Source organism: Canis lupus, chromosome 25 (genome assembly GCF_003254725.2).
Source record: "Canis lupus dingo isolate Sandy chromosome 25, ASM325472v2, whole genome shotgun sequence".
Lineage (NCBI taxonomy): Eukaryota > Metazoa > Chordata > Mammalia > Carnivora > Canidae > Canis > Canis lupus.
In genome coordinates this window covers 16939262-16955123 of record NC_064267.1, presented here as the reverse complement: position 1 = coordinate 16955123, position 15862 = coordinate 16939262, and the positions used below count along the sequence as shown (strand labels likewise).

General features: G+C 37.6%; 1 protein-coding gene across 13 annotated transcripts in view; it reads right to left on the bottom strand.

Moving 5' to 3' along the window:
- Positions 1–512: 512 nt before the first annotated feature.
- ZDHHC20 (zinc finger DHHC-type palmitoyltransferase 20) overlaps positions 513–15862 on the bottom strand; it is an 82804-nt gene continuing 67454 nt past the window's right edge. For 5 of the 13 annotated variants that reach the window (XR_007405910.1, XR_007405912.1, XR_007405906.1 and 2 more), the window contains 4 exons: positions 14496–14573; positions 12654–13069; positions 8463–8560; positions 5577–7052 (listed from right to left, as the gene is read on the bottom strand). Coding sequence is in view for 2 of the 13 variants with exons in the window: in XM_025462725.3 (XP_025318510.1) it covers positions 14536–14573 (38 nt within the window). In the remaining 11 variants the exon portion in view is untranslated. Of the gene's footprint in view, positions 5471–5576; positions 7053–8462; positions 8561–9376; positions 13070–14495; positions 14574–15862 lie in introns of those variants that run through there. The other 8 variants (XR_007405909.1, XR_007405911.1, XR_007405913.1 and 5 more) reach the window with 5 other exon arrangements.

The window sequence follows — 15862 nt, the reverse complement described above, 5'->3', positions numbered from 1 at the left end:
CACAATATAGCATTATAATTTTTGTTTTAAAGAAGCATAGCTTTTGGAGAAATTAAGATAATAAAATACAATTTTACATACTTAGTTACACATTTGCCATTACTGGTGATCATTTTTAGTCTATAGATCTGAAGCCCAAAATTTGTAATATTGCTTATAAGCTCCAGATTGAAACATCCCATTATGTGCCACCTTTACCTAGTTGTGATCTCAAAGTTAAGATGTTCAAAACTAAACTCTGTTCTACCTCAAAGTGTCTATTTTCTCACTAGCCATTTCTATTATGGAAACTCACATTTTCTCATACCAGAAGCCAGAAACTTCAAAGCATTGATTCCTCATATTGTTTTTCTTACTTGTTGCCCTTTTAGTTTTTCTTTAAAAAGGGTGTGGTTAAAATGGAAGACTTTCTATTCCATCCATTTTTCTTCCTTCCTTATGCCTTAACTTGAACATGAATAATTTGCCCATGTGAGTGATCTATAGGAGCAGCACAATAAAGACCATATATATTATTGTTTCACATTAACTTTATTTCTTAAAATTTTTTTTAATCCATTCATGAGTCAGAGAGAGAGAGAGAGGGGCAAAGACATAGGCAGAGAGAAGCAGGCTCCCTGTGGGAGCCCGATGCAGAACTCAATCCCAGGACCTGAGCCAAAGGTAGGCGCTCAACCACTGAACCAGCATGTGCCCCACATTATTTCTAGCCACAATCCAAAATTCTCCTTATACCTGTTCAATAAATTGTCCCTAACTAAAATCAAGAGCATCCTTTGTGTTGTTGGTGCAAATCCTGACAGCCTTGGACACATGAGTCTGACTCTAGCCAGGCAGCTTTACCTCCACAGTCAATTATGTTCTTGTTGCTTGTGCTCTTTGTTTACATTGACAACTAATGTTTGTTGAAATTTCTAAGAAGCAGATGTTACTTTGTAACTTATTTCAACTCCACATGAATTTTCCTGAGCTGATTCCTATGATGTTTAGATTTCATTATTTAAATGGGGGATGTGGGGATGCCTGGTGGCTCAGTGGTTGAGCATCTGCCTTTGGCTTAGGTCATGATCCCGGGGTCCTGGGATCAAGTCCTCCATTAGGATCCCCGCAAGGAGCCTGCTTCTCCCTTTGTCTATGTCTCTGCCTCTGTGTCTCTAATGAATAAATGAATCTTTAAAAAGGGAGGCCATTCTTACAACCTCTACTCCTACTGTTTAAAAAGCACTACTGACAAAATTTCATATTGGTTACTAAAATAATATAAAAGTATAATATCAAGGCCCATGGAGAAAAGAGACTCAATGGTGTACAAACGTGAGGAGGAAGCAGTGAAAGTCTTCCCTCTCGTGTCAGCCCATCCCACTTGCCCTCTTCATCCCCAGGGTTAAGTAATAAGAACAATTTGCTGTATACCCTTTAGATCTTTTCCTATGCATATAAAATTTACATACAAACACATGTGCGTGTGTGTGTATAACATACTTTTATTCTTGAGAGAGCACAAGCTGTGGAGAAAAGCAGAGGGAGAGGAAGAGGGAGAGGAGAATCTCAAGCAGACTCCTGGCTGAGTGTGAAGTCTGACACAGGGCTTGATCCCATGACCCTGAGACCATGATCTGAGTCAAAAATCAAGAGTTCGACGCTTAACTGACTGAGCCACCCATATTTTTCAAAAGTAATCATACTATACACTTTGTTCTGTAATTTGCTTTTCCCAATTTTCCCCCGACTTATTGTTTGGAATTACAGATTCACAGAAAGTTGAAAAAAAAAAAAAAAAAAAAAAAGGACTAAGGGGCCCAGTGTATCTTTTACCATTTCCCCCCATGGTAGGATCTTACCTGACTACAGTACAGTAGCTAATCAGGGGAGTGACACTGGGACCACCTAGAGCTCACTCAAATTTCACAGGTTTACATGCATTCACTTGTCAGTCTAGTTTCCTTTGCAACTTTGTCAAGTGTGGAATTGTGTAACCACCACAATCAAGGTACAGAACTGAGCCATCACCATGGGGCTTTCTAATACTCTCCCTATATAACTCCATTCTCCACTTCCCAACCCCTGACAGCCACTCATCTATTCTTCACATCTATAAGTTTATTTCAAGAGTGTTATATAAATGGAATTATGTTGACTTGTTTTGCTCTGCATAATTCCTTCAAATCCACTGGAGTTGTTGCCATGTTGCCATTGATAGTCTGAACTTACTTTTTTCACTTAGCAATGTATCATGGACCTCCCCTGTCTATGTAGATACTTCTTTTTGCTTAACAAAATGCACAGTATTGAAGAGAATGGAATGGATATATCCATTAAGTATTTAATCCCTTTTAATTATGGATAAATAGTTGTTTCTAATTTTTCCAGTCACAAATAATGCTGTCATGGTTATCTGCATACAGACACACTCACAAGGCTGCCTATTTCTCAGGCACAGGTCCCACCAAGCGGGAGCCTGCTTCAATGCCTGGCCCTGGCCCTGGGACTGGCAAAATAAACTTTCAGTCACACTACCCACTAATGACCCCACAGCCACATTCTCAGAGAAGGTACTACTGAACTGTCTTCCCTGGTTACAAAGATAATACCCTTCCAGATCTCTCTGTCATTGTTTTTTTTTTTCTTTTTTTTTTTTCTCTGTCATTGTTTTTAATGTATGGAATTACATTGTTCACTCAGAAGCTCTTGAATGCCTACTATGTGATTGACACTTTGTCTAGGCACTGGGGGTATCATGGTAAATAAGAAATAGTGCTCAAATTTTTCTCACAAAAACCTTTTCTTCACTTTCTCATATGGCTTTAACATATATACATTGAAATATTTGTGAGGGGTGCCTGGGTGGCTCAATCAGTTAAGTGTCTGACTCTCGACTCTCGATTTTGGCTCAGGTCAGGGTCTCAGAGTTGGGGGATCGAGCCCCCTGTTGGGCTCCAAGCTCTGTGAGGAGCCTGCTTGGGCTTATCTCTCTCCCCCTCACCTGCTCTCTCTCCCTAAATCTTTAAAAAATAAAGATTCATGTAGTATATAACATATAAAACAAAACATGGAAGATACCCTCACCATGGCCCTGCTTACTCCTCCCCCTTTCCCAACCACTTTGGTGATTTCTTCTAGTCTCCTTCAATAATTTTATATATGTTTTTCTCCTCAAATTTAAAGGTAATATGTGCTCATCCTATAAAGCTGAGAAAAAAAAAAAAAGCTGAGAAATAATTAAATAACAAAACAAATTCACTTATTTTTTAAAAGATTTTTTATTATTTTTTTAAAGATATCTATCTATCTATCTATCTATCTATCTATCTATCTATCTATCTATCTATCTATTTATGAGAGACACGGGGGGCGGGTGGGCAGAGACCCAGGCAGAGGGAGAAGCAGGCTCCATGGAGGGAGCCCGATGTGGGACTCAATCCTGGGTTCCCAGGATCATGCCCTGGACCGAAGGCAGCACTAAACCGCTGAGCCACCCGGGATGCCCTAAAAGATTTTAGAAAGATATGGAAAGCAGGTGAGCAAGAGGGAGGGGCAAAGGGAGAGAGAATGTTTCAGTAGACTCCTTGCTGAGCACTGAGCCCGATGCAGGGCTCCATCCCACCATGAGATAGTGACCTGAGCTGAAACTGATAAGTCAGATGCTCAACTGGCTGAACCACCCAGAGGTCCCCAAATTCACTTATAACCACAATGTCAGAGCACAGTATCCAGGCATATACACTTTTTACAGACTGAGGATCATACACATGGTTTTATACTTCACTTTTTTGTTTGTCATGAATAATGTCCTGTCTTTCTTATAAAGTCTTTCTTGTGAATGTAACCAAAAAAGTATACAAAAGTATTAACAACCCTCTGTCATATGAAATTAGAGCATATCCTCTTCTATTGTATATGTCACATATACAGCAAAGTCTGAAAGCAGTAGTATTTTTATCAGTTATGAGTGAACATCACCAACTCAGTTAATAAAGAGAGGTAGTCCAGTCTTTGGTAGGTGAAAAAGATATTTCATCTTAGAAGCAGGAAAGAGCATCAGGCCTTTGTAAATGTTTCAGTTAGAAGAGTCCTTTCTCTTTTAAAAATCAGTGTAAAATAAGACATTAAGCAATAAAGCAAAGAATATATAATTTTTTAAAAGATTTTATTTATTTGGGATCCCTGGGTGGCGCAGCGGTTTAGCGCCTGTCTTTGGCCCAGGGCACGATCCTGAAGACCCGGGATCGAATCCCACGTCGGGCTCCCGGTGCATGGAGCCCGCTTCTCCCTCTGCCTGTGTCTCTGCTTCTCTCTCTCTCTCTCTCTCTATCATGAATAAATAAATAAAATCTTTAAAAAAAAAAGATTTTATTTATTTGACAGAGAGAGAAAAAGCTCATGAACAGGGAGGAGTGGCAGAGGCAGAGGGAGAAGCAGACTCCCAGCTGAGGGCGAAGCCCAAAGAGGGGCTCCATCCCAGGGCCCGGAGATCATGATCTGAGCCGAAGGGAGACGCTTCACCAATTGAGCCACTCAGGCGCCCCTCCATTTGTTCAACAATGTATTTATAAAGTATAGCCATATAAAATGCTGATTGATATGGATCAACCTGCAGCTATAGCCTACATACAAACACATTTCTAGAACCTTAACTGTATACTTCCTTTTATCTCACAAACCAATGAACAAGCACCAAATGTGTACTTCTCAAAGGTGGTTTGACAATTCCACCTATAAAATATTTCTCCAATTTTACATAAAATTAAACAGGAAGGTATTTATGTTATTTCACTAGCTCTATATCATGGGTCATCACCCTAAGACATCTAAAAACCTAGGGTGTTTCAAAACAAGAAAATTTCATTCACTACAAAAGTTAAAGAAAACACACATATAGACCTTTTGGCTTTTGGCTCTGAGGAGGCCAAGGTGCCAAGTCTCTTCAGTCGTCCTGAATTTGGGTTCATCTGGCACCAGCCGCCTCCACTATGCCACCTAGGTTAGAGCCCAGTGAGATGGAACTCGCATAGCGGAGGTGCATTTGTGGGGAAGCTGGTGCCATGTCTGCCCTGCATCCTAAGATGGGCCCCCCAGTCGGTCTCCAGAAAGGGTTAGTAATGACATCATCAAGGCAACTGGTGACTGGAAGGGTCTGAAGATGACTGTGAAATGAACCATTCAGAAGGGACAGGCCTAGACTGAAGTGGTCCCTTCTGCTTCTGACCTGATTATCAAAGTCCTCAAAGAACCACCAAGAGACAGAAAGTAGCAGAAAAGCATTAAGCACAGTGGAAATGTCACTTTTGAAGAGACTGTCAACAGTGCTGACAGATGTGGCAATATTCTTTAGCCAGAGAGCACTCTGGAACCATTAAGGAGATCCTTGGCGCCTGATCCATCTGTGGGCTGCAATGTTGACGGCCACCACCCTCACCACATCATAGCTGATGTCAATGGTGGAGCAGTGTGATGCCAAGCTAGTTAAGAACTGCAAAAAAAAAAAAAAAAAAAAAAAAAAAAAAATCATTTCAATAAAGGATCGCTTAACAACCCCAAGCAAAACAAAACCCCCAAAAGCCCAAAAACCCCACACATATAGAACCAAGTATAATTTGTAGTATTTTCTAAAAATGAACAGATGGCATAGGATCTTTCCTTTCAGACATTCTTTTGTGACTTTTCCAGTAGAGTTCATAAATGCGATGCAGCTCAAAGAGATGGATTAAAACATCAGTTCTGGAGGACAGTCCTTTTTTTTTCTTTAATATAAATTCCATCACAGTGTATTTGGTTTTGAATTTAACAACCAAAAAAGAAGTATAAAAAACACATTATTTTACTATAAGTGTCTAGAAAGACAGGTGTTAAAATACGGATCTACAATGTTCACTCTGTGTATTTATCAATCATGTCATATGAAATTAGAGCACACCTTTTTCTCGTATATTCACCACATATACAGCATTACAGGAAATATGCATGATTCCCTTCTCACTGTCCTCCATTTACTTAGTCAAAAGTATAAGTTATTTTTCAAAGTGGTTCAATGTTTCTATTAGACAGTCTAAGAATAGTGAAATATCAACCCTCTATCTACTGTTAAGTACAATGAGCACATCTGAACATCTAGAAAAGCTACATAACTTTAACTAAGGACTGAAGTTTAATCACTATACACACTATATCTGGGAGTGCTGATAGGTCACATACTGAAAATGGCTCTAACACAGACATCCTATGGAAGCCCTTCCCCGCTTCTGTCTTCCAACTCTGGACACAGATAAGGACCTGAATCTAAAACCAGACGTAGAGATTGCATTTCCAAAGGTCATTTCCAGATGATGTGCCTCTTGAGTGAATTTAAACAAAAAGATCACAAGTTATTTCTCTAACTGTACTTTTAGCAGATGTGGACAGCTTCTCTGCATCTACAAAGGCTACATGTCATAAACATGTAAACATGTAAACATGGGCTTCAAGTTTTATTTTAAAAGGCTGAGAGCAAGGCTTACAGCAGCTCGTGCACACGCTGTGCACGGGGTGATAGTTGGGAAATCTTCCAAACAGATGGTCGTCACTTCCGGGCGGCCACAAGGCACATCATAAGCTGGCATTTCATTGTCTGTACCGAGAATGCCCAGAGGCCCGCTGATGTCTTGGGCTCTGGCTCTGCCTGCCTGGGCCCTGGCCGGTTCAGGACGGGAGCGTTCCTTCCCATCTCAGTGCAGAGGTCCTGGTGAGCATATTCCCCCAGCAGCCAGAAGGCGAGGGGCAGCTGCCACTCCACCCAAGTCAGCCCTGGAGGGCAGGGAGGCCTGTGGCTCTGCACTCCCTCTGGTCCCAGCACTCACCCATCCTCAGGAGCAGGTGCTAAACGAATAGGCTGAGTTTGAGCACAGAGGCACAGTACTCAAAGGCACTCTGGAAGCTCTAGGTGGGATCAGACTATATATATAGAGCTCTGCAAGTTGATCATTTCATTTAATGTCTTCGAGATCTTCCCCATGGAGATACTTGTTTTTATGTATATGGCTATACAAGACCTTCCGTAAATGGCTTCATTGCAGTCTCTGGAAAAGAGTAACATAATTTAGCTGCCTCCCTATAAATGAACATGTACTGCTTTTCCTTATGTCCTTACTGCTTTCTCAAGCAATCAGCCTTATGGGTGTATCTCTAAGAGTACAGTGGCCAGTACCAAGATTATGCACAGTGAAACTTAGACACAGATTGCCAAATTACTTTTTTAGTGAAATTATGCCATTTTATATTCCCACCAAAATGCTACTTTGCCCATAACCTCAGCAACACTGGCTATTGCGTATCTGAGGCAAAAATAACCTCACTGGTGTTTCTTTAAGGAAGCCAAGCATCTTTCTAGATGCTATTATTGATCCTTATTTCTTTTGTGAATTTGTTCTAGTTCCATTTTTTTCCTATCAGTGCTAGTCTTCCTCTTAGGTTCCCATGTACTCATATCTGTTTTCCTTCATCACTACCAGTGTTGTGTCCACTTAGAAATACCTATCCTAGCCCATTATAAAATGTTACCCATGTTTTTTCTGCAGTATTTGTTTTCATTTTCTAATGTCTAATCAAGTTCATGGACCAAGTGGATTTGTTCTAAGATGTGAAGGATAGAGCAACTTCATTTTTCCCCAGATGGCTAGCATGTTGGTCCAGCATTATATATCAAACAACCTATTTCTCCCTCACTGATCTATAGAATGTCTAACCCATTTTACTTTTTTAAAAGTAACATCCACATATAATATAAAAATAAAATAGTATGAAAGGGCAGAGAGTGAGATGTAATCTATGGCTGATGCCTCATTTCCTCTGGAGGCAACCCGAGTAATAGTTCATTGTGTATCCTTTCAGATACTCTCGTGTCTGTCACCATAGATGGCGGTGGGACATGCTGTTTGCAGTCTTTTGTCGTTTCAAACAGCTCTGCAACTAATATCCTTAGGTACTGTTCATAATGCAGAAGTAAACCCATAAAATTCCCCAAAGTAGAACTGATAGGTCAGAGAATACAGGCATTTGAAGACTTGATACTGCCAAACTGCTCTCCAATGATGCTGCACTGTAAATTTATATTCTCAACGAAATGTGTGAATGATTTTTTAACAAATATTTTTCAAATTTGAGATAATTTTATAGGCTGTCATGCTCACTTTTCTTTGAGAACTTGGGACAGCACAGATTAATGAACATGAAATTCCTTACAATTCTTTTTTGAACTTCAATATTCATTTTATGGATAGTTAGTACAAAAAAAAATCCTCAAAAATTTATAACCTAGTGAGTTGACCTGAAAGTACATATGACCAATATATGGCTAAATTAAATTAGTAATAGAACAATGTATGGTACTTTGGGCAACACAGAGAACTAACTTGGTTTGGAGGTCATGGGGAAGTGTGAAGAAAGCATGCTACTGGATTGAAAATCCTACATGAAAAGAATTAACTTACTGGAGAATGGACTGAGAGGTGACATTCTTGCTTGAAGAATAGGTGGTAAATTAAGGAGTGGAAACAGCACTTAAATCCTCTTTATCAGATGGAAGGCACTGGTATAGAGAGGTTAAAGAAAATGAAGTTAACTTCATAGGATGGTTAAAATATCCATAAAAACCTGTTACTCAGGAAAAACTAAATGTTAATTCTCATGTCTCTAGATTCTGGGGTGCATGAGCATAAAATAGGTAAAAGAGGCCAACATCACTCAACTTTTCCAGAATGGTTCTAAAAAGTTAGCTTATTAAGAAGTGAGAAAAGTAAAGCCAGTGTGATGTAGTAGTCTGTCCTCCTTCCTACCCCAAACACAGTACTTTAAATTACCCTCTATCCTCCAAAAAACAAACATAAAGGTTGCTTTATCTCTACTGGCCCCTACTGGTTCCTGTGAAGGTTCTGAAATTTTGCTAGTCTAAAAACTGGGAATCATAGCTCTCATAGCCTTCCTGTTTCATTGAGCAGCCTCAAATATATCAAAACTTTGTTGATTCAGAAGGCAATTAGAACACAAATGTTGAAAAGAATTCTGCACAAAATAAAACTCATTCAGCATTTTGAGAGCCATAGTCCAACAACTCTTACGGTGTTTCAAAGGTTCATACAACCTTAAAGTGACTTTTGAATTGAAAATCAACTTATGTTCAGTAAAAGCAAATTTAAAACCTTTGAATAAAGCAATCTATACCTCTGGCCTATGTAAATTAAAATACCGCTGCACTCAAATAGCACCTGTCTTAGATGTCATTATCCCAAATTATTAGCTAATTCTCTAAACACTATTTTACCAAATTTTCAGGATGACCAAAATAATAGTTATTATCTCATTTGGTAAATACCACTTTATAACAACACCACCACCATCACCAAAATGTTCTTTCAGGACTTTATTTTGTTTATTAATAAAGTAAATCATTATTATGACTTTTGAAAAAAAAGTTTAAAAATGTTCAGCCTTCATGTTAATGTAGGTTAGGCCATCCAAAAGACAAAGCAAAGACTTAACATGAAGTCATGGTCCAAGATTACACTTATGAGAAACAAATACAAGACTTACAGTACTTGATAAGTAAAGACAACCAAAGTAAACTGTATTTCAAATTCGTGTCTATAAAAACATATTAAAGATTACTTGAAAATAGTGTCCATCTTTTCTTTGAAATGGGTATAGCCTCATCTGCAATCATGTACAAATATAATAAACTTGACTAATAGCTTTCTTAATCTTTTAATACAAATACAATTCCTTGCTTCTTTATGCAACCCAACAAAATATAAAATGATGTCATTAGAAAAATATGGACCTTTCTGAATCTATATTGCATTTTTAATTTAGATTGGAAAATACAGTTCAGATCATATGAAACACACATGGATTTCAGGCTTACATATTATATCTTACAAATTATTAGATATGATCTTTATTTTGGCTGAAATGCAAAAATATGATTAATTTCTTAGTAACAGATTATTTTAAAAATAGTTTCCATTGATAGCAGTGCTAGTCCTAGAACAAAATGTAAGCAAAACATATTTGTAAGTCACTGTCTATTCAGTGCCCCAAATATACAGATCCTAACACTAAGCCCTTAATATACATTTGCTTTAAAGATTATTGAATGGACATCTCATGTGTCTGATAATCTTTAATTTGAACAATCCTGTAAACATAGTCAGAATCTTTCTAAAAGAAATAAAATTCAAGTAAACATTGCATATTTGATTTAACCTAACCTTACACAGTTAAATTCACTTATGACACATTGGATCAAAACCATTCAATATGTAAAAAGGTTTTAAAAAATCATCCACACGTAAAGATGGAACTAAACTCTGTAAACGTGTTCGTGTTTAATAACTATTGTACTGCAGCTGCTCTTTGGTTTGGCATAGTTACACTGGTCAGATGCCTCAGGTACTGAATATTCAAGTAAATCTGTACCCAGGTAAAACCGCGACTTTGTGGAATTTGTCTTTAATGGCAATGGCAAGACCTGAAATTCAACTTTATTTTCCTTACATATCACACCACAACTATTCAAAGTATTTGATGGACCAAAGATGTACTAGTACATTTTGAAGGCCTTCATTTGACCTTTTCTCTTGCAAAGAGGTGACAGAACTAGTCAATACCAGTTGAAATACCAAAGAGGCAGCCTTGTCCTGACTCCCATACTGCGTGTAGGCCCTTGCTGAACAACCATTAATATGTATGAAAAAAACAGCCAAATATTTAGCATTTGGGAAAATGTTGGCCATAAACTAAAGCAAAGGTAACTAAAGCAAGAAGCTTTAAGTGAAAATTTCTGGAAAGGTGTTTGCTATGCTATTAAAGATGATGTGAAATACAACCTAAAAGAGAAAGATATACCACCACAAAAGTGCCTGGATAGGTTAAAGGGGAAATTCTTGTTTCCTCAACTGTTAATCAGGTGCATGCAAATCCTTTGATCTAAATCTAGAAATACTCACAAAAAGTACCAGAACAATTCTGAAAGTAGTTAAGTAGGTTTAAACATTCACAATTTCCTTATAATACACAAAATGCCAAAATGAAGTGATGTTTTGTTATCGCTTAGCTCTCATACTTAGAAGTTTTCTAGAGTCAAGATTATTAGGACAACAAAGTTGAAATAAAGGTACAAGAATCATTATAATAGTATTCCAAACTGTATTTTCAAAGCTAACTCATTCCTTTGGTTCAAGGGAAAAAAACATTACATCCTTTTAAAATCTAATATTAGTATAGCCAACATAATTAGACAAATCCTCTAAGGTGAGTATCTGGAATAGTTGACTATAAAATTTATGCTACATTAGGAAATGACAGAGCTATCCCTAGCATATGTTTGGCACACAGAATATTTGTTTGATGAATGAAATGTAAGGTTACTTTTGCAAAATCAGGAATCAAAGAATGTGAGAGGTCATCCAGTCCAACTCATGCATAACACCCCTTTCTCCCCAATTCCATTTACAGACAGGGAAACTGTATCAGTTGATATTTACAGATGCGGGTTAAGATTTCTCTCCACCCAATACAGGAAGCAATCAATTATTTTGATCTCTGTGTGTATATTTGACTAGACAGGGTAAGTAAGGAATAACATTTCTACCTTGTTTCTCCTTTACAGGATACAGTATTTTCCCTCAGAATTAATGCTACAATTTCTGTTGCTTAGATTGCATTTCAAGAGGAAAAGGGAGATGCAGGTCCACCAGGCAGACAGGGGCTGCTATTTAGGAAGTCGGATTTAAAATTCTGCAAGTAAGAGTGGAATCCACTGCTCAGAGACTGGATACTTCAGTTAGAATTTCTTTCCAGAAAGAAGAAATTACACTAGGCAGTTTTACTCTTGTTCAAATTGCCTTTTAAGTCACTGTTTAAGCTGTTAAAGGAATGCTGTAAAACATTTCAAAGTAATTGCCAGTAATCACCTAAACTGACATTTGAAAAACAAAGGATGTGGCATTCTAAATACCTTAGGACTAGAAATAATTTTTTTAAGGCTTTATTTATTTATTCATGAGAGACAGAGAGAGAGAGAGGCAGAGACAGAGGCAGAGGGAGAAGCAGGCTCCATGCAGGGAGCCTGATGTAGGACTCAATCCTGGTACTCCAGGATCACGCCCTGAGCTGAAAGCAGACGCCCAACCGCTGAGGCACCCAGGCACCCCTAGAAATAATTTTTAACAGCTTACAATACCTGCCTATATTCCTCTTTACTTTTCTTCTAGCCACTGCCACTATTCTTACTGTGTCCAATATTTCTATTTTGTCTCCCTGCCCATAAAAATACCCATGAAAGTTCAACAAAAAAGTAATTTAAAAGTAGAGGGAACCAAAAATATTTCCTATACTGCCAAGTTTCCTTTAAGCCTTGGGCACAACACTACATCACATGGTTGTATTAATGCTTAGAACTAAGCCATCAATGAATTATACAAATGTTCTCCATGCTTTAAATAATTATATTTAGATATCTGAATCTTTCTGAGTGTTATTTTATAGTTAACAATAAAAAACTTTATTATAAATGTTGAAAAGTATAAAACAGTAATTATAAGTTAGCAAACACCCAATTAAAAAAAAGTTATTTCCTTTTCCTTATACAGTACAAGCAAAAGTAGATGGATATTATTATTCACCTTCAGCCACCATACCGCCCTACATGTACTTCACATAAGATAACTTTTCAGCTTGTTTCTGGAGTGAAAATTTATATGGATACTAAGAAACAACTCTAATGTCAAAAAAATACATATGCCATGTTAACATGTGACTTGATAGCTCATACTGTAGCATCTCATAACAGCAAAAGTGTTATTTCCAAAGTAAAATGAAGTCACTTTTGTAGCAGTAAGTTGATGTAGCACAAATGGGTATATTTAGGATTAAGGCATCTTCCTGCTCTGGAGTAGTGCTCCTGTGGATCTGGCGATCTGCACAAAGGCTTCCTTCTTTAAAAAATATATCTTCTGTCATATTTCAATTATTTCATTCCACTGATCATTTTCCTCCAAATAAAACTGAAAATATCAGTCCATAATACGTTTTTATACACCTACAAAACCAGAAACAATTGAGTTATTGGTTAAAACTTGATTTTATATTTCGAAGAACAAGATTTATTAAATGGTTTTGTGGGCAAAGGTATAAAGCTGCTAAAATAAGATAGGAAATAAATATTTTAATAGTACTAATATTGTAATAACAAAGATTTTTATAAACAGTAAATAAGTGACATTGCTGACTTTCTTCCTCTGAAGCAATCAAGAGAGCATTTGAAAAGATGTAGATTCTTACAGTTCTCCTTTAACTGTTAACTTGGATGTAATCTAAGGAGACATCTTGCCTACTCCTTCCTAAGACTGCGACAGGATATGGGGAATTACCCACAGCAACATTATTTATAGGTTGTTGAGGGCTTTCAACAAGCATAGCATTACACATTATTCCACCCACGTTAAGAATCCTAGAAGTGGGGCTATCCCACAACCACAGTTCTGGTTGACATGATCACATGATACAATCACCAATCATCTTCGGAGTCCAGCCTCACACAACCCCGACTGAGAGCCTCTGTTCTGATCCTGTCTAGGACTTAGGCTCTGGCTTCCGACACAGGCTTTGGGTTCTTTACACGGAACTGAATGCTAATGAAAAATGCTGAGCAAGGAAGCAGACGTTCCCCTAATTGAGATGCCAGAGAACTGAAAAAAATGAATTCCTGACACAGAGAAACTGAGATAATAAAGGGATGTTGTCTTGAATTGCTAAGTTTGTGGTAATTTGTTATGTAACAAAAGATAAGCAATATATATTATTAGGAAGACTTCAAAACAATCTCATAGCTGCCTAATATGTTGCTGAGTCACGGAGCTAGCTCCTTAGCAGTTTTTGTTCTAAAGCATCAGGAGAGACAAGAGTTCACTTCATCTCCACAGTTCAACTTAGTTACATTACTCTCACTGCTGGTACTACGTTTATGTTTAATCTGTCTGGAATGTCCTTGATTGCTATTTAAATTAATTTCCTCTGGCTATTATCTCAGAGCTAGCCAGATAGCAGCTGATCAGTGTGGTTGGCTTCGGTAAACTGCTCTTTTGTTCTGTCTTTTCCAACTAAGTCACATCAGTGAATTTATTCAGTCTTTTTTGCAGCCTAATTAGTCATTCTTTCTTAAACAGCTAGCAAGACACTGTTTACTGAAAAGATTAGTTGTTCACATATCAATCCACACCAGTTTTTAGTTTCTTAATTAATCTAACCATACATATTTACAAAGATTGCACTAGGAGTGGTAAGAAAAATGGGATTTAAGCAGCTGTTACCATCCAATCGCTTCTGAACTACCTATCTCTTTTGACCTACCTAATTTTGCTGATATAATTAAAAGAGTTAAAAAAAATTGACTTGCAAATTGTTGGAGAGTACAAACATGCAAATTACTGCATTTGTTCAAGGAAATTACCTTTATACTGTCTTACCTTTCTCTTATTCAAATGATTAGTTATGAACAAGTGGTACTCAATTTTCTATTGCCACTGTAACATGGTTATTTGTCCCTGTAAGCACATAATTATATATGACAGGACAAAAAAAAGAAGTATTATGTTTCCGGCTAAATGGTAAAATTGATGATTACAGTAAAAGCAACTCTTATGTAAGCATTAAATAGACTTACGGTGTCAACCATTTATCCTCTTTGAGAACCCAGAAGTCAATCAGCACTAAGAGCTAAAAATCTGGTTTTACGCTTATATTTGTAAAAATGTCCATTGGCTTTTAAAGATGTTCAGCAATAATTACAAAGCCCATGAAAGGAATTTTTCCCTCGACCCATATGGGGTCTAATGGTCCTAATGAAGATTCTAATGATACTAATTCAAGAGAATAACTTAAGTGCTGCTAAAAGCCAAAAAGAAAAAAGAATCAGAAATTCTGATAGTTTTCAAGTTTTAGGGTATTTCCTCCAAACCATTTTCCCACAGTGCAAGATGATGACAATGTTATTAGTGCTGATGAAAAACGCCACACATATATTTTAGATTGTAATGCCTATTAAGTGGCCAAGCTTTGTTAAAAACCCAATCTGGGGCAGCCTGGGTGGCTCAGCGGTTTAGTGCCTGCCTGCAGCCCAGGGCATGATCCTGGAGACTCGGGATCTAGTCCCACATCGGGCTCCCTGCCTGGAGCCTGCTTCTTCTTCTTCTTTTTTTTTTTTTTTTAATATTTTATTTATTTATTCATAGAGACAGAGAAAGAGAGGCAGAGACACAGGCAGAGGGAGAAGCAGGCATCATACAGAGAGCCTGAAGTGGGACTCGATCCAGGGTCTCCAGGATCACGCCCTGGGCTGTAGGTGGCGCTAAACCGCTGCACCACCGGGGCTGCCCCCTGGAGCCTGCTTCTCCCTCTGCCTGTGTCTCTGCCTCTCTCTCTCTCTCTTTGTGTCTCTCATGAATAAATAAAATATTTTTAAAAAATAAATAAAAAATAAAAATAAAATAAAAACCCAATCTGGTTTGAAAAACCACTTCTGTCTTACCAACTGTTCTATGATGCATCTATAATTCAGGAAATGATGGAGTTATCAAGAAAAGGTTAAAATATATTCAGTTTATTCTTTTTATACTAAGGCAGCAATGACTACAATGCATTTCTTATTTTTTAAAATTTTTAATTCTTATTTATTTTTGACTACAAAGCGTTTCAAAAATTATTTTCAAATAAGCAAAGTTAAGACCCTAAGAAAATAACCTTGTTTAAATGTTATTCAGAATAGTGAAGGCCAAAAGAACGTTCTACACTGGAGGTAAAGAAATATGCGCCTGGGTAACAAAAGAAAATCCCA